General features: G+C 58.1%; 1 protein-coding gene across 9 annotated transcripts in view; it reads left to right on the forward strand.

The window, feature by feature from the left end:
- The window catches only part of LMNA (lamin A/C), a 56,066-nt gene extending 40,893 nt beyond the window's left edge, over nucleotides 1-15,173 (forward strand). For 8 of the 9 annotated variants that reach the window (XM_090053595.1, XM_090053600.1, XM_090053597.1 and 5 more), the window contains 11 exons: nucleotides 6,783-6,939; nucleotides 7,213-7,338; nucleotides 7,427-7,597; nucleotides 8,006-8,131; nucleotides 8,380-8,600; nucleotides 9,096-9,309; nucleotides 9,429-9,536; nucleotides 10,169-10,288; nucleotides 10,436-10,531; nucleotides 11,742-12,005; nucleotides 13,377-15,173. In XM_090053595.1, the coding sequence (XP_089909721.1) occupies nucleotides 6,783-6,939; nucleotides 7,213-7,338; nucleotides 7,427-7,597; nucleotides 8,006-8,131; nucleotides 8,380-8,600; nucleotides 9,096-9,309; nucleotides 9,429-9,536; nucleotides 10,169-10,288; nucleotides 10,436-10,531; nucleotides 11,742-12,005; nucleotides 13,377-13,403 (1,630 nt within the window). In that variant the 3' untranslated portion in view covers nucleotides 13,404-15,173. The remainder of the gene's footprint in view (nucleotides 1-6,782; nucleotides 6,940-7,212; nucleotides 7,339-7,426; nucleotides 7,598-8,005; nucleotides 8,132-8,379; nucleotides 8,601-9,095; nucleotides 9,310-9,428; nucleotides 9,537-10,168; nucleotides 10,289-10,435; nucleotides 10,532-11,741; nucleotides 12,006-13,376) is intronic. The other variant, XM_090053603.1, reaches the window with a different exon arrangement.
- The last annotated feature ends 1,903 nt before the right edge of the window (nucleotides 15,174-17,076 follow it).

Consider the following 17,076-nt stretch of genomic DNA (forward strand, 5'->3'; position numbering starts at 1 on the left):
TGTGGGTGTGTGGCCCATTTCTGGTGCTCGCAGGTCTCCCTGCTTCCTGGGGTCCTCCCAGCGGCCTGGCAGGATGCGCAGGGCAGGGGGAGGCATGCAGATGTGCACTGCTGTGCAGCGCAGCAAGATTTATGGGTCCCCTGTTAGGAGATGGGGCTGTTTACCCAGGCACTTGGCAGGGCCCGTACTGAGCCGAACATGGGATGAATGAGTCAGATGCCGGGAGCAACTCCCCGGTCCCAGCCCCAGTGCCGCATTGTGCCGCTTTCCGGCCCAGTGTTTTTGTCCCAGACATGTTTCAGCTGGGGCGCAGCACCCCCCTTCCTCCTACCGCCCGGGGGCGATGGGAGACGGGACACTCAGGATCTTTCCTTGGCTCTAGGAGGCAGGATGTCGGGGATCTTCCCCCCGCTCTCGGGCTCTGACCGGACTCCTGGGTTCCAGCAATGTGTTCCTCGTACACCTGGTTTTGCCTCCGTGCCTCAGTTTTTCCATCTGTGCCAGTAACCCAGGGCACGCCCAGGTTGGCAGGGAGTCGCACCAGCCCTTTTTGGCATGGCTCCCCACCCTGCAACTCTCAGCAGATCTCGGGCTGGAAGCTGAGGCCTTAGGGGAGTGGGTAGATGAGATGAGTGGGAAGCCCACGGACCGCTCCGTTAGCAGGAGGGCTGAGTCAGCCCTTCCGCTCCGGACTGGTTGTGCTGGAGTTGGCATTTCATGCAGCTTTCATCTAGAAACAGGGACGGGGCAGAGGGGGTGGTGACACCTAGCTTCCTCCCGGCCTGCCAGGACCCGGTCAGCTCCGCTCAGCAGGAAAAGAGCATTGCCCTGGTGAGCCCTCGTGATGAGGAAGTGCCTGAACTGTCATGGGAGCGTGGAGGCAGTGTCACGCCATTCGCAGGGATCCCCCGGCACGTCCTCCGGATGCAGGCAGCTCGAGGGTGCAGGCACTGCTGGTGTCAGGATAGGGAGTGGGGTCCCCAGGCGTCCGGCTTTTGCTCTACGTTGCGTTTGCTCGGTTCACGGGTTTAGCTCCTGCAATCTAAGCAAGCTGCACGCTCGTGGCTGCGTTCTCCTGCTTACCTGGGTGCCTTTCACCCTCCCTCTCCAAGCCAAGCCCTGATCTGGGCGCTGCTAGGTCCTTCCCCACCCCTGCCTTGCCCTGGGGGCTGGGAAGGGTGGGGGCACTGGGAGGCAGAGCCTGGGTTGTATGAGCCTATTGTGACTCACCAGCCTGAGGCTGGTGTGGCTCTGGGGTGCTGAGTTCCTCCCGGGGACCCAGGCTGCCCTGCAGAGAGAGCCTGGGCCTCAGTGGACGCTCCACCTAGCACCTTTGGGCCCTTCCTCCTGTAGAAGGGGATCTGTCTTGTCTATTCAGGCACGTACAGCGCCTGGCACAGCAGCACCTGATGGCAGTGGGGCCAGCCTGGAAGAGCAGAGATGGGCCTCATGGATCGGCCCAAATCCTGCTCTGGCCAGTTCCCCGTCCTTCCTACACCAGCTCCCGTTCCCGTGTCCGTAACACCCCAGCAGCGAGGGCAGAAATCTCCTCTTCCACCTGCTGCTTAGAGGATCTTTCTCTGGCCTCTTCAGCCGCTGGCCAGGTAGAGAAGCCCCTTATAGACCGACCCAACCAGAGACGCGTGTTTTCAGGAGCCTTCCTTCTTTTCATTTTCGCCTTGCAGCCTCGATCTTAATCTTCCTCCCGTGTCCTAACGGAAACTTGGCCCTGATCTTGCAGCCGCACTTGGATTTTCTCCCGGTTTCACCATGTTGGGATTTTTTTTTCCGTTTCTGCATTTAAAAGTTTAAAAATAAACAAGCTGGAGGCCCCATCGCTTCCCTCGCTTGTGTGCGCTCCCGCCATCTCTCTCGATCTCAAGTTTCCTGGTGAATCTGTCTGTAGATCTTGATAAATCTCCCCTTTTACAGCGAAGTCAAGAGGGGATACGGGCCGGATCCACTGGCTGTAATGAAACAGGAGCTGCAGTGCAGAGGGTAGTTTTTAGCCAGCAGGGACCCAAGTTCAAATCCCCACTCCACCACTGGGGATGTCTCAGTGCCTCAGTTTCCCTGTCCAGGCAGCAAGGATTAGCAGCACCGCTGATCCTCACCGGGAGGCAGACGAAAGGGGACGGCTATCTCAGCCAGCTGGAGTTGTGGGGAGGGTGAAGCCAACTCAGAGGGACAAAAATCCAGCGGTTTTTCGGGCCTCCCCACAAATGAGGAGAGCAGGATCAGGCCCATCCCAGCAGCTCCACATGAACGAGCGGCAGCTGGGCTTCTGGAAAAACCGGATTCTTCCCTACCCAGGTCATGGGGTCGGGCAAAGCCGTGAGGTCCAGTCGCCGCCGGCTCAGCGCAGTTTGAAACGGAGCGACGGGTATTTCATCAAATTTCATCTTCCTGCCCTTTAGCACCGTTCCTCAAACACTGCCCTGGCGAGGCCGGCGTGCGGCTGGAAGGCTGCAAAGACCTCGCTGTAACGCAGCCTCGCCAGCCTCCGGCGGGCCAACAAATCGCGACATTCAGCGCAGAAATCCCAAGATGTTTTAAGCCGGCCTTAGGGTTTGCAATTCACCTGCGGGGTTTTGGGGGTCATTTTTTGAGGTGTTGGGAGTGGTGTTTTCCCATCCATCTCTCATGCAAGGAGAGGAGAGCACCTTTGAATGGAAAGCTGAGGCTGGAAGGGAAACTCTCTGTGCAAGCCAGGAGAGTCGGTGACCCTGTGCACTGTTAGTCCGGTCGGTTTGGGCGGTGACCATGACACAATACCAGTCCGATCTCGGGGGGGGGGGGGGGGGTGCCTTTGTGTGTTTGTGTGTGCGTCTGTGTGTACCCTGTTGTTGGCAGTCATGGTCCAAAGGGAACGTGCCGTAGTTAGCTGGATCCGTGCCGGTTGGACAGATCAGCTGGTTTGCAATTGCAGCACAAAGCCATCCGCTGTCTTTAGCCCCTTCCTTCAGATGGGCCTTGCAAGAGAGCCCAGCACACACCCTTCACCACAGCAAAGGGACCCATGGTGCATCCCAAGAGGACCCCAAACCCGTCTGGCTGCCCAGACCCTGTGGCAGCACTGGCGACAATGGCCTTTTCTCCGTCTTTGATCCCTTTGTTTCAATGGCTGCGGAGGCAGGGCCCAAAGGAGGGGCTGGACCCCCGGAGCCCTTGAAGGGTGACAAAGAAAGCGCTCTACTGTGAACAGTCATCGGGGGGTGGAGGGGGGGAGCGCCAGGGGGATGAAGGGGCCAGTGTATGTGCACGTGTGCGATGAGTGCCTGGATACAAGAGTGACCCCATGACGGTTCTTCCTGGGGTCCCTGCACACACCAGCTCCGCCACCGACTGCCCGTGTAAGCTCAGGCAAGTCCCTCCTCAGTTTCCCAGCTGTAGCTGGAGCAGGGTGGCCAGGGTGATGGGGGGCACTCTGCTCTGAGACGCACCAGGGTCTGTCCAGGGTACAAAGCCCCCCCCCATCTCCCCCAGCGCCTTCCAGTTCCTCCTGCTGGGTCCTTAGTCACCAGTGCCTTTGAGGAACTTGGAGAGAGGAGGACTTGTGGTGTTAGGGAGGGGAAGCTGACAGCAGACAGCCTGTGACATGGGACAAACCACTGCCAGGACAAGCAGCGGTGGGAATGGAGCGTGCAGAGCCGCTGCAGGGGCTGGACCTGGAGGAGAGGAACCGAGGGGAAGGGGTTAGAGATAGCTCTGCCTCAGTTGGTCCATCTCTACAATGGACTGAGCCCTTCGCTTGCTGATCACACTGCCATGGGCTCCTCCAGGAGGAGAAAGACCCTGGTGGAGGTGCTGGCCTTGCTGCGCCAGGTGCTGCGCATACAGACGACCCCTGCCCCAAAGCAGTGCAGTCTGTGGGTGTCCAAGATCAAGCGGCTCTGCCAAGGTGCCATGGGGGAGCAGGGGGGGTTCCAGCTCCGTACCAGCAGTGGGGGGCAGGGGGACATCCCCCTGCCTGCCCCTGCAGGTTCAGATCCAGCCAGGAAGGGGGTAGCCCAGCAGAGTCACCAGCTGAGCCGCGTCCTGCCATGCTGGGCCGGCTGCAGGGGGGTTAGCCTCAGGCTGGCATTGCTGTCCTCTGAGTCACCAGCACAGAAAGGGCTTCACGGCACGGGCTGGGGGGCAGGAGGGGGCTGCAGGCCGGCCGGGGGTGTGTTCAGACAGGCCGGGGCGGTGCTGGTCCAGCGCCAGCTTTCCAAAGAGCTGCTGGAGCGTGCGTCTGTCTGTCTGTCTGGAGGGATACTGGCTGAAAAGCAAGACGGACACCCAGACAGAGAGCTGAACGTCAGAGAAGCCGCTGGAGCCTCTTCTGGTGCCAGCCCTGTGCCCAACCCCTGCCAGCTGTGGTGCTGGGCTGCTCTGCAGGGTCCCCCGCGGCCAAGGTCGTGCCAGGTTGAGGCAGAGCTCCCGTGGCTCCCGGGCCTCAGCCTCCGGGTGACAAAGGGACTCAGTCCACTGTGCCAGGGGGTGGGAGGAGGAGGGCAGCCCGGCTCCTCCAGGCCAGCTCCTTGATTGCCTGCCTGGTATTTTTACCCATGATCTCACGAGGCAGGAGCTCGCTCCAGCTCCCGCCCCCGCAGCCGGCTGCTGGCTCCCGCCTGCGGCTGGAATGTGCTGCTGTCCCCGCCTCGCCTGGGCGAGCAGGGGCCTGGGGACTCCTGCGGCCCCTTCCTGACTCGACCCTGGGCGTTGGGCACGACGCGCTTTCCACCTTCCAGCCTCGCACCAACTTCCTCCCACTCCCCCATGAGCAAAAGGAGGGTTGTGGGAGGTGGAGGCAAAGCTTTTTCTACCGCTGGTTCTCCTGGGTGTCTGCTCGCCCTCCGCTCCCTGGGCAGCGGGGACTCGGGAGCTTGGCAGCGGCGGGGGGTGGGATGGGTGAGCTGAGGGGGACCTGCTCTTTGGAAGGAGAAGGGAAGGATGAAGTGCGTCTTGGTTTGCAATCCTGTGCGGGAAGTCAGCAGCCATCCGTCCTTGCTTGGGGGTCTGCGCCCACTTAGGCCCCCTGGATAAACACTGCACGTCCACGGCGCTTTGTCTCTGCCTCTTCCCAACTGTACCTGCCAGCAGGGAGCCCCTGAAGCTCCCCTCTGCAAAGTAGGGAAACTCAGGCACGGGGTGGCGTGCGACTTTCTTGCAGTTGTCCGGCTGGAAGAGGACCCCAGGAGTCCTGACCCAATGGCAGGGAGAACCCAGGCGTCCTGGTGCTCCAGCCTAGTCCCCAGCAGCGAGGCAGGTTCCTCTGTGCTGGGTTTATCAGTCCTTTGTCCTTAAGTGAGCCGGCGCAGGAGCCCTGGCACAGCCGTGAGCCTCTTCGTAAGGGCGGCCGGGCCCCGACACCCAGCTCCATCTCTGCGTGCAGCCCTGGGGTAGACCGTACAATGGGAGGGGCCCGGTGGCAGCATCCTGCGGCTGTCCTGGGGGGTTGGGCTATCGCAGCCCTCCCTCCTGGCTCAGCAGAGCCCTCAGGCCCCAAACCCCAGAGCTGCCCAAGCTACCGCAGGCTCCACTTGCAAGCCAGGGAGGGACTCAGGGGGCCTGCCCCAACATCTGCACAGCTCGTGCTCCAGCCTTCTCCCCTCTTGTATACCAAGGACCGTGCCCCGTGGGGAGCTTTGGGCAGCCCACAGCAGCATCTAGTGGCCTTGTGCACACGTTGCCATCGGACCCGTCCCCTCTCCCATCCGCAGTGGCTGTTAATCCTCTTGCATTATTTTGCAACTCGGCATCAGACCTTCAAAAGGTTGAAGTTTGAATGGCTTCTGTGATCCAGTTGGATCCCAGACCGCTTCCACGGGTGTCAAGATTTGCTCTGCTCTTGGAGGTCAGGACCAGGCTCCATGATGTGTCAGGATCGGGGCCCTGGAAGCCCAGGCCTGATGCCAACACAGCAGGGGTGGCTGGATATAGGGTCAGGGTGAAGTATTGGGATGAGGGGGGCTGGTTTTAGGATTAATCTGAGTCGGGAGGAATTTTGTGGAGGAACAACTCCTCAGCCCCTTTTCAGGTCAGCATTAACAGAAATGGGAGACTCTAGCTTCCTTCTGTGGCCATATGGATGAGGGCAAGCAAAACTTGGTGGCATCCAAACCCCAAGCCTCCAGGCTTGGGCCTGCACATAGGATGCTCGCCAAAGGATTTGGAAGTATCTGAAGCCCCAGGCGGGGTTGGAGGATGTTTGCTGGCAGCAGGGCCACGTATAGTTCTTGAATGATTCACACAGATTTGGAATTGATTTGGCTGATTTGACTTGGGATACGAAAAATTTTCCTTTAAAAAAAAAAAAAAAAAAAGTGCTAAGGGCCAAAATCAGTGGGGGGAAAAGCCAGGTAAAATGTGGAGTTCCAGGTCAAGACGGTGCATTCCTATGTCAGGTTGACCTGGAGTGCACGGAGCTGCCGGCAGCCTCCAACTCAATGCATTTCTATGGGATAATTGATCTAGCATCCAAGGAGCCAGTGGAGGGAGAGCAGAGGCTCTGAGGCCATGTCAGTGCTGGGGTCTGTTGCATTGGGGCGGCTGTGTTGGGGAATACGACACTCATGAGTGTGAAACATGTCCAGCTAGGCCCGTGGCACTGGTGCAAGCCATGTACAAGTGATACACTGTGGGACCCCCTACAGCTAATGCTGTAGCTACAGGGGCCATTTCCCCATGCACATGAAATCCCCAAGCTCCTGGGACATGGTTCTGGGCTGGGGAGATGCTCTGGTTGCACATGGCTGGTATCGCTTCCTCCCCTGATGGCCGCAGTTGCTCTTTTCCAGCAATGCCAAGAAGGAATCGGACCTGCTGTCCGCCCAGTCCCGCCTCAAGGACCTGGAGGCCCTGCTCAACTCCAAGGAGGCCGCACTCACCACCGCCCTGGGTGAGAAGAGGAACTTGGAGAATGAAGTCCGGGAGCTGAGGGCACAAGTAGCCAAGGTGAGCGATGCCAGCCCTGTCCTATAATGGCCTAGGAGTCGGGGCTGCTGGGACGCCATTGCCCTGGGGTGGGGAAGTCCGCCAGCCCCAAGGCTGATCTCTGCACTTGAATGGGGACAGGTAATGCAAAGCAAGGGCATGCATATGCATAGCATGAAAATGAAGTGATGCCAGGGTTTCCAGATTTGCAGCCCAAAAGCATGCCCAGCCCTGCTGTGTCAGAGACCCCGGTGCTTCTCCACATCCGCACTCACTCCCTGCTTCCCTCCCCAGCTGGAAGCTGCCCTGAATGAGGCCAAGAAGCAGCTACAGGATGAGATGCTCCGGCGTGTGGACGCTGAGAACCGGCTGCAGACACTCAAGGAGGAGCTGGAGTTCCAGAAGAACATCTACAGCGAGGTGGGCCGGGCTGGGCCGGGCCAAGGAGGGACCCCAGGGGCTGCACCAGGGGATCCCGGGGCTCACGTGCCCGCTTCTCCACCCCCAGGAGCTGCGGGAGACCAAGCGGCGTCATGAGACACGACTGGTGGAGATCGACAACGGGCGGCAGCGGGAGTTTGAGAGCAAGCTGTCCGAGGCGCTGCATGACCTGCGGGCCCAGCACGAGGCCCAAATCAACCTCTACAAGGAGGAGCTGGAGAAGACCTACAGCGCCAAGGTACCGGGGGGAGGAAGGGGTCCAGGACACCTGGGTTCTGTACGCACCCCTGCCGCTACCTCTAGGTGGGTCTGGGATCAGGATGCCTGGGTCCTATTCCCACCCCTGCCCCTGGCTTTCAGTGCAGCCCTACTCATGTCACCTCCCCTGCCATGTTCAAGTTTCCTTCCTGGGGCTATTTCTCCAGGGCCTGGTGCCTCCCCTTCCTTTCCCCACAGAGCCAATGTTTCCCCCTGCTCTGAGTGCCCCGGCTGGCCCAGAGCCACTGGCACTGCCACGGGTGCCTGCTGTGACTCAGTTTCCCCATCTCAAAAGTCAGAGGCTTCTGGGCCGTTCCCCACCCCCGCGACCCATGTTCCCTTCCACCACCCCCCCACAACCAGTGGCAATTAACTCCTTGGCTTCCAGCTGGAGAACGCCAAGCAGTCGGCAGAGAGGAACAGCAACATGGTGGGCGCCGCCCATGAGGAGCTGCAGCAGTGTCGCATCCGCATCGACAGCCTTTCAGCTCAGCTCAGCCAGCTCCAGAAGCAGGTGAGACCTGTCCCCCCCACTGCATCTGTCTGTCCATCCATCCTGTCCCATGTGCCACCAGCTCCCCACCGTGGCCACATCCACTTGCCCCTCTTTCCCGCTGTCTTGGCTTCGTTTATAGCCTGGCCCAGGATCTGGGCACCCCAAGTGCAGCTGTGTCCCCCCATGAGCTCAGGGGGAGTTTGCCCCATGGACCGAGCCCCCGGCGTGCCTCGTGCTGCCCTCAACCCCGTGCCCTCTGTCCCCAGCTGGCAGCCAAGGAGGCCAAGCTCCACGACCTGGAGGACGCGCTGACGCGGGAGCGGGATACCAGCCGCCGCATCCTGGCCGACAAGGAGCGGGAGATGGCTGAAATGCGGGCACGCATGCAGCAGCAGCTGGACGAGTACCAGGAGCTGCTGGGCATCAAGCTGGCCCTGGACATGGAGATCCACGCCTACCGCAAGCTGCTGGAGGGCGAGGAGGAGAGGTGTGGGCACCTGGCGCTGGGGTGGGAGCATGGACAAAGTAGGGGAGGGTATGACCAAGGAGGGTGGAGATGTGGCCAAAGGGGGTGGGGTCTATCTGGGGGTGTGGCCAAGGATCATGGGAAAGAAGCCATGCTAGGGGTGTGGCCAGTGATTGTGGGGGAGGAGCCTGGTTGGGGTGTGGCCAAAGAGTGGGGGAAGGGCTTGGTTAAGAAGACTCTGGGGGTGTGGCCACAGAGAGTGAGGAGGGGCCTGGTTGAGGATTGGAGGGAGCCTAGTTGGGGGCAAGGCCAATGTCAGTGTGGGAGGAACCTAGCTGGGGACATGTCTTGGGGTGTGGCCAAGGAGGCTGTTGGGGATTGGAAGGAATCTAGTTGAGGGTGTGGCCAATGCAGAGGGGGAGGAGCTGGATTGAGGTGTGGCCAACTCTTGGCCCCGCCCCACCCTTCCCCATCCCACCCTTCACCTTGCCCTCACCACCTCCCCTCCGCCCGCAGGCTGCAGCTGTCCCCCAGCCCCACATCGCAGAAGAGCGGCTCACGCGGCCACGTGGTGCGCTCCGTATTGCAGAGCTCCTCCAAGAAGCGCAAGCTGGAGGACGGCGAGGGCCGCACCAGCTTCTCACACCACGTGCGCACCAGCGGGCGTGTGGCCGTCGAGGAGGTCGACCTGGCCGGCAAGTTCGTGCGGCTCAGGAACAAGTCCAGCGAGGTAGGGCTGGGCGCTGAGCAATGCCCGCTACACCCCCCTGCCAAACAGGCCCAGGCTGGGCCTGAGGCTGGATGGGAGACTCCCCCCTTAACCCACCCCCCGGCCCTTCTGCCTCACAGGATCAGGCCCTGGGGAACTGGCAGATCAAGCGCCTGAACGGAGAAGATCCCGTCATCTCCTACCGCTTCCCTCCCAAATTTACCCTGAAGGCTGGCCAGGTGGTGACGGTGAGTTGCGAATGCTGTTCTCAGTTAAAGGGCTCATGCCCACAGGCACTGGTGCCCGGTTCTCAGCTGGCCCGTGCTGAGCAAAGCCAACCCGGATGAGGTGTGGTGCTCAGCCCATCATAGACAGTGAGTGTTGGGAAGGACATCAGGAAGTTGCATCTAGTCCAACCCCCTGCTCAAAGCAGGACCAGCCCCAACTACATCATCCCAGGCAGGGCTTTGTGCAGCCAGGTCTTTAAAAACCTCCAAGGATGGAGACTCCCCCAGCTCTCCGCGCAACCTGTTCTAGTGCTTCATCCCTCTCCTAGTGAGAGTTTTTCCTAATATCCAGACTGAACCTCCCTTGCTTGAACTGGAGCTCGTTGCTCCTTGTTCTGTCATCTGCCACCGCTCAGAACAGGAGAGCCTAGTTTATCCAACACTGGGATTCGAACCCAGAACCCACTAAACAAAAAGTCCAGGTCTGGTGTGTGGGAAATCCCTTTCCTTTTAGGTGCCAGACTCTTAGCCGCCTCAGCGGGCTCCTGGGGAAGTCCCACATGCCCTCTAGGAAGGAGGTAGGGAGGGAGGTAATGGTCCTGTTAGCACCACTGGCACAAGGTGTGACCGTTGTCTGCCCATGTTCCTTGTAGATCTGGGGCTCGGGGGCCGGTGCAACCCACAGCCCTCCCACGGACTTGGTGTGGAAGGCCCAGAGCTCGTGGGGCACCGGAGACAGCCTGCGGACTGCCCTGATCAACTCCAATGGAGAGGTGAGATGGCGGGAGAGCCCAGGTTGGGGAACTGGGTCTGTGTGTGCCAGGCACAAGCAGGGATGAGTGGAGGGACGAGTGACCCTTGTGGGGTCTCTGAAGCTGTGGCTGCCTCCTGACCTCGACTCCTGCCCCCTTCCCCTGCAGGAGGTGGCCATGAGGAAACTGGTGCGTACCGTGATCATCAACGACGAGGATGAAGACGATGATGAGGACGGCATGCACCACCATCGTCACCACCATGTGAGTGCCACGCACTGGGAGAGGGGGAGGGCACAGCGGGATGGGGAGACTTGGCCTAGGGCTCCCAGATGATGGATGGACCATGATAGGACCACACTCTGGGGTGGGGAAGCCTCCATCCCCTCCCAGCCTGCTAACAGCAATGAAGGAGAAGCAGGATGAGGTCCATCAAGAGGTTCTCTGCACAGAAGAACCACCACCAGCCATGCTCAGGGCAGGGGACACGGGCTTTGTTCTGGAGCACAGTGATGCTGGTGTGGGTGGAAACCGAGCTGCAGGAGATACCCTGTGATGATAGAAGCAAAGCTGAAGGCACTAGCAGGTCAGAGAGTCCAGAGCCAGCTGGGGATGGCGGCTTCAAGCAGGAGCTGGTGCTGAGATCCATCCCCCAGAGACCAGCGCCTCATGTGACGATCCTCTTAGATGGATGCCTGGTTTAATTACCAATGCAATCAGTCCCCTCCTGGGCAAACCCAGCACACGTCAGCATCTATCCGGTCAGGAACACCCATGGCTTCTTGTACTGACTCCGGGTCCTGAGAGCCATTTTGGGCTGAGTACAGATAGTCCCTATCCTGGGGCTGGGCTTCCCACAGGTGCAATGACAGGATCCCATCCAAGAGCGCAGTCCATGTGCTATCACCAGCACAATCCAAGCCCGAGAGCAAGGTTTGGAGCAGCTCACAATGGAAAGAAGCCTTGTGGCCAGGCTCCGTGGGGCTGGAGATGACCACCCAGAAGCCCTTGATACCCTCGGTGCACCAGGCAGTCTTCGAACGAATCGCAGCCCTGAGTGCGACGGCTGTTTTGCTACAGAACAGGCCTGAATCAATGCCCCTATAAAGCCAGGAGAGCAAAGCTGTCTCCCAGCCATGCTTGTTGAGGGGAACTGAAGCTATCCACCCATTCGTATCCAAGTTGGAGTTACATGTAGAAATGCCCCCAAAGCGTCATGTTACTGGGGTAAAAATAAACCCCTAAACCAAGACCCTAAACAAGGAGGCAAGAAGGGATCTCCTCCAGCACCAGGGAAGGCTAATTCCTGCTCATGGAGACCCCTCAGCAGCTTTGTTGGGGTGGGTGGGACAGGGTGGGTGTTGCTGGCTGTAAGAATAACCCTGGAGAAGGTGGTGTTTCCTCAAGATGAGGTCCCCGGCTCCCCTCCAGAAGGTGCTCAGGGCAGCCGTATCTCTCTTTCACCTCCATCCAGGCCCAGTGCAGCGGGTCAGGGGACCCCGGTGAGTATAACCTGCGCTCCCGTACTGTGGTGTGTGGCACCTGTGGCCAGCCAGCCGAGAAGTCCGGCACTGGGACCCAGAACGCCGGTACTGCATCCTCAGGCTCGTCCACTGCCAGCGTCACCATCACTCGCAGCTACCGCAGCCTCGGGGGTACCGGTGGGAGCACCAGTGGCCTGGGTGAAAATCTGGTGACCAGGTCCTACATCCTGGGGAACGCCAGCCCACGCAGGCAGGTCAGTGTGGCAGGGAGCAGCAGGGGGCTTGAGGGACCCGGGTGTCCGGAGCGCTGGACCGATGGGTATCGTGCCTCTGTGGGCTACAGTGAGTAGAAACCAGCCCTCTTGAGTGCAGCAGGTCTGGAGGGGAGAAGACTGAGGTGGGATTTGATAATAGTCCTCAAATAATCAACAGTGCCCTTGTTGCCAAGAAGGTTAATGGCATCCTGGGCTGCATTGGTAGGAGTGTTGCCAGCAGATGGAGGGAAGTGATTATTCCCGTGTTCGGCACTGGGGAGGCCACAGCTGGAGTCCTGTATCCAGTTTTGTATCCACTACAGAAACGATGTGGACAAGTTGGAGAGAGTCCAGTGGAGGGCAACAAAAATGGTTCGGGGACTTGGTGACAGGACTTGCAAGGAGAGGCTGAGGGACCTGGGCTGATTTAGCCTGGAGAAGAGAAGACAGAGAGGGGATATAATAGAAGCCTTCAACTCCCTGCAGGGGGTTGCAAAGAGGCTGGAGCTGGACTGATCTCAGTGGGGGCAGATAGCAGGACAAGGAGCAATGGGCTCCACTTGCAGCAGGGGAGGTTTAGGCTGGATATTAGGAAAAACTTTCTCAGCAGGAGGGTGGTAACACATTGGAACAGGTTCCCCAGAGAGGTGGTAGAGTCTCCATCTTTTTTAAACATGGGGTAGACAAAGCCCTGGCTGCGATGATGCAGTTGGGGCTGGTCCTGCTTTGAGCAGGGGCTTGGACTAGATGTGACCTCCCGAGGTCCCTTCCCACCCCCATTGTCTGTGATTCTATGAAATAGCTGAAGGGCAATGACAGCGAAGGTGGAGATGGGCTTTTTTCTGTGGCGTAGGGCTGAGACTAAGAGCAATAGCCTCAAGCTGCAGCAGGGGGACCTGAGGTCAGAGATGAGTTTTCCTCTCTGGAAATGTCCAAGAGCAGGTTGGACAGACACCGGCTGGGATGGGTGCGTCAGGCCTTGACTAGATGCGACTTCATGAGGTCCTTTCCAGCCCTTCTTTGTTTGCTCCTAATTAATTGACAGCTAGATTAATGTTATTAGCTGAAGATTCAATTAATACTATTTGACTAATATTATTACCCCAATATCCTACCATGAATCCGCCTGCTTGCCAGGGTTATCGATGCTGCGTGTCATTTGTAAAGTGGAGAGAATTAGACTGATGATTTCTGTGATGAAAGCAAAGATCTCTTATTAGCAGATCTGAGTATTTCTACTTTGTGATTTCAACATCTTGGAATAAGCAGTGGTAGAGCAACTACTTCTCTGGCTGGTACCTGCTATCTGCAGCCTTTATCACTTGTAAACTTATATATATATATAAATATAATTTCTCTTTTCTTTTCCAGGCTCCTCAAAACTGCAGCATCATGTAACTGGTTGGAGGCATCCATCCTTGACAAAAACCTGCCATAACAAGCTATTCTTCCCCAAAGCAAAAGTACCTTCCCCCCCACCTCCCCCCATCCCGTCCCTTCCCCTCTTTTTAAAACAAACCAAGAAAGGTTGGGATTTTTTTTTGTTTTCTACCGCAGGAATTTATATATATATATATTATATATAAAATGCAAAATGACGCTTTGATTTTTTTTAAAGAAAGAATATCTATTTCTATAGAAAAAAACCCACACCAACAAGAGCTTTTTCAGCTGCTGCATTTTTTTAAACACCGAAGCCAAAGAAGTCAATGAATGGTGGTTGCCAAAAAACGACAGAGAAAAAAGTATTGGTAGTTTAATAGCTCTTTAGATGTATTTTTTTGCCAAAGGTTTTTGTATAGGGGTTTGATGTAAAGCCATTTGAGATGGGGGCCCCCCATCCCTTTAGTATCTTGGGAGAGGGGGGCTGTGTTGCTCTACAAAGCCACGTGCTAGACCCGAAAGCAAAGCTCATTTCAAAAGAGCGGGATGAGCTTTGGCATAGGTAAATTGTGCTTTGAAAAGGGAAATCCAGTCCCTGAGGCTCTATTTCTCCTGTGCACTAAGGCTCCTGCCCCAGCTCTCATGGGCATCATCCGTGAGTCCCAGAGGGCCCAGGTCCCCCTATTTTCCCATCACTTTCTGCACCGAGGGGTGCGCACAAGAGGCCTGAACGATGTTCTCATTGATTTCCCATTGGCCTCATACCCGGGGCATTACCTCCCGACCTCCTTGTCCTGCCTATTGCGCTTACTCCCATTGCTCCCTGCTCTTGCCATGGGAAAGACCCCATTTTTGCGTACTGTATTACTCATCGGAGGCACTAATTGTGTGTGTGTATATATATATATATATATATATACATATATATAAAAAACATGTATAAGCAGCCACAATGTGCCTTAAAAGGGGCGGTGTTGACTGCAAGAGGAAGGAGAGAGCTTGTCTAGAGAGAGACAGAGCTGGGTTGTAGCTTAGGGTCGAGACCAGACGAGGGCAACGGGACATTAAAAGCGATGCAGAGTTTCCGATCGTGGTTGTTGCTAGTCCAGGGACCAGGGGCTGCCCCAAGCTGATCTTCAAGGTCTGTAGGTTTAGGGATTGTGCTAAGGGGTGGTGGGGCCAGGGCTTTGCCTGTGGGAAAATCTGGCTCTGTGAAGCAGCTTGATGCCAGCCGTGATGTAGCCCCATGAGCTGAAGCCTTTTTCCTGCTTCTGCTCTGCTGTGGGTCCAATCCTGCCCCTCTCCCCACCCCACACATATCCCTTGCCTTCACAGGAGGTTGGGGGTCTGCCTAGGGGGGCAGGAGCTGGACCCCGAGCCCATTCTGGACCTGGGGGCTCACAAGGGGTGCAGGAGACAGTCCCCCCCTCTGATTTTTTTTTGTGTCTCTATTTTGAGATGGGTCCAGACACTCCAACAGGGCCCAGCCAGTCTCTAACATGCGCTCTGAATGTGCAGCACTGTTCGAGGAAGCTCGCCATGCGCCCCTCCCTGCCCAGCACTGGGTCCAGCCGCCTACTCCGTTGCCTTGTCCCTGCCCGCCCCCATGATCAACACTAAGGTCAGCCTAGTGGGGCCCTTCTTTGCCTCCCAGAGAAGACGTCGGTTGCCGATAACCTGCCGCCACCCTGGCTCTATTCCCGCTTCGCCGCATAGCGCTCAGTGGAAATGTTAGCGATGTTCCTGTTCTTCTTCCCCAAATCAATACACGAGGAATCCTGCCCAGCCCGTGTCCTGTCATGATTTCGTAGGGGGCTGGGCTTAGGAAAAGGGGCAGGTGATGCTCTCGGGCCCTGAATGGGAGGCTGCTGGTCAGCACGGAGGGAGCCTCGGGCTTGGGGTAGCAGTGGGTGGGTGCAAGGGGCATTGGCAGAGCTCTGGTGAGGGGGGCCCAGGACTGGACTGGGGAATTAGGGGCACTGGAGCCCCCCAGGGCAGCTTGTAGTTGGAGCCACGGGAAGAGGCTGACCCAGGGAGGAGCAGGGGCAAGGGACAAGGTGCCTGGGTGCAGAGGAGGCCTTCCTGCAGAGGGGACTTGGGGCTGCCCTAGGTGTGACACCCCCCCCCGCAAAACCTCCCAGAGCCTCAGGAAGACTGGGACTGGGTCCAATGGGGGAGCTGGGCACTCTCCTCCCCTTCCCCGCCCCCCCCCCCCCGGTGTAGTGACCTCTGACATGCTCTCCCCCTCCTCTGGGCCATGTCTGGAGGATGCCAGGGCAGCAGGGGGCTCCCTTGGGAGCTGCTTGGGGCCTGGAGCACCCGGATTTAGGGGAAGAGGAAACCCCCCAGCATTGGAAGTGAGGGGTCGGGGAAGGAACAGCACACCCCTTTGGTTCACAGTGTCACCCCCTATTACTTCACACACCAGTTTGTGTCCCCCCATGCACTTCCCACTGCAGGCACTAGGTGTCACCAGCTCACTGCTGATGGTGGCACCAGGATGTGGCCTTGACTGGCAAAGCCAGTGAGTGCCCAGCGAGGCTGCTCCCCAGCCGGGCACCAGAGAGGGAAGGGGCAGGGACTTGTGGGCACGAGTGCCAGGGCCCGGGAGTGGAGAGAGCTCTAAGCAGCCTCTACCTGCTGGTGCCAAAGGGCTTGAGACTTGTGCACTCTCAGCCTTACACTTTTGCACATGCACTTGCACACTCTGTCACACCTGTGTACTTACACATCACACCCAGGCGTTCATGCACTGTCATGCAATCACAGTCTTGTGTGCACCCACACACGATCATGCGCTCTCTGACACACACGCACCCCTTGCATATACGCTTGTGCATTGTTGTTCTTGCGCGCACACATACCTACAAAAACACCTGCACGCAGACCTGCCTGTTCACCTGTATGTACATACAGGCATACACACACGTGCATACTTGTGCACACACCTATACTCACACACACATACTTTCTCACATGGCTTTATACACACACACATACTTATGCACATACTTACACACATACCTTTACACACACGCCTCTACGCGTATACATACACACACATACTTACACACAGACACACCTACACACACGCACGCATACCCACACAGTAACCAGCTCAGCCCAGGCTCCAGAGGTGAGCGGTGCCTTTGCTGGGAAAGCAGTGAGGGCCAGGGCTGAATTTACTGAGGTCAGTCGGCTTCCAGCAGCCCCCACCTCAGCATGATCCAGGGGCAGGGGCTGGCATTTGGGCCACATCCGAGAGCCAGGGCCTTGAGGGGAAGAGGGGGCATCCGCCTTGGTACATGCAGCCTGTGCGAGCCTGCGTGAGCTCCCAGTGATTCATCCGTTCCTCTCCAGCCAGACCAGACCCCCCTGGGACCAGCCTCCGGCCTTGCCCGCCTGGCCTCAGCATCTGGACGCTAACAGGAGCCTGGCTGCTATGTGAGTGTGTGTGTGTGTGTGCACATCTTGCACCAGCTGCAGCCGCCTGCTCAGAGGTAAGTGGTAACTATGGCAATGCAAGGAGGGTCCCCGGAAGAGATGCACCTACAAAGGGATTTTCCTCGCCTAGATCGCAGGGATCCCGGTGGAAGCAGGTGGGTTCCCAAGCGCTGGGGGGGAGGGGGATCTCCAGCTGCAGCCCAGGGGTAGGGTTCAGGGGGCAACAGGATGGGTGGAGAGGCAC

Source organism: Crocodylus siamensis, chromosome 6, assembly GCF_052110815.1.
Source record: "Crocodylus siamensis isolate JL-2025a chromosome 6, ASM5211081v1, whole genome shotgun sequence".
NCBI lineage: Eukaryota > Metazoa > Chordata > Crocodylia > Crocodylidae > Crocodylus > Crocodylus siamensis.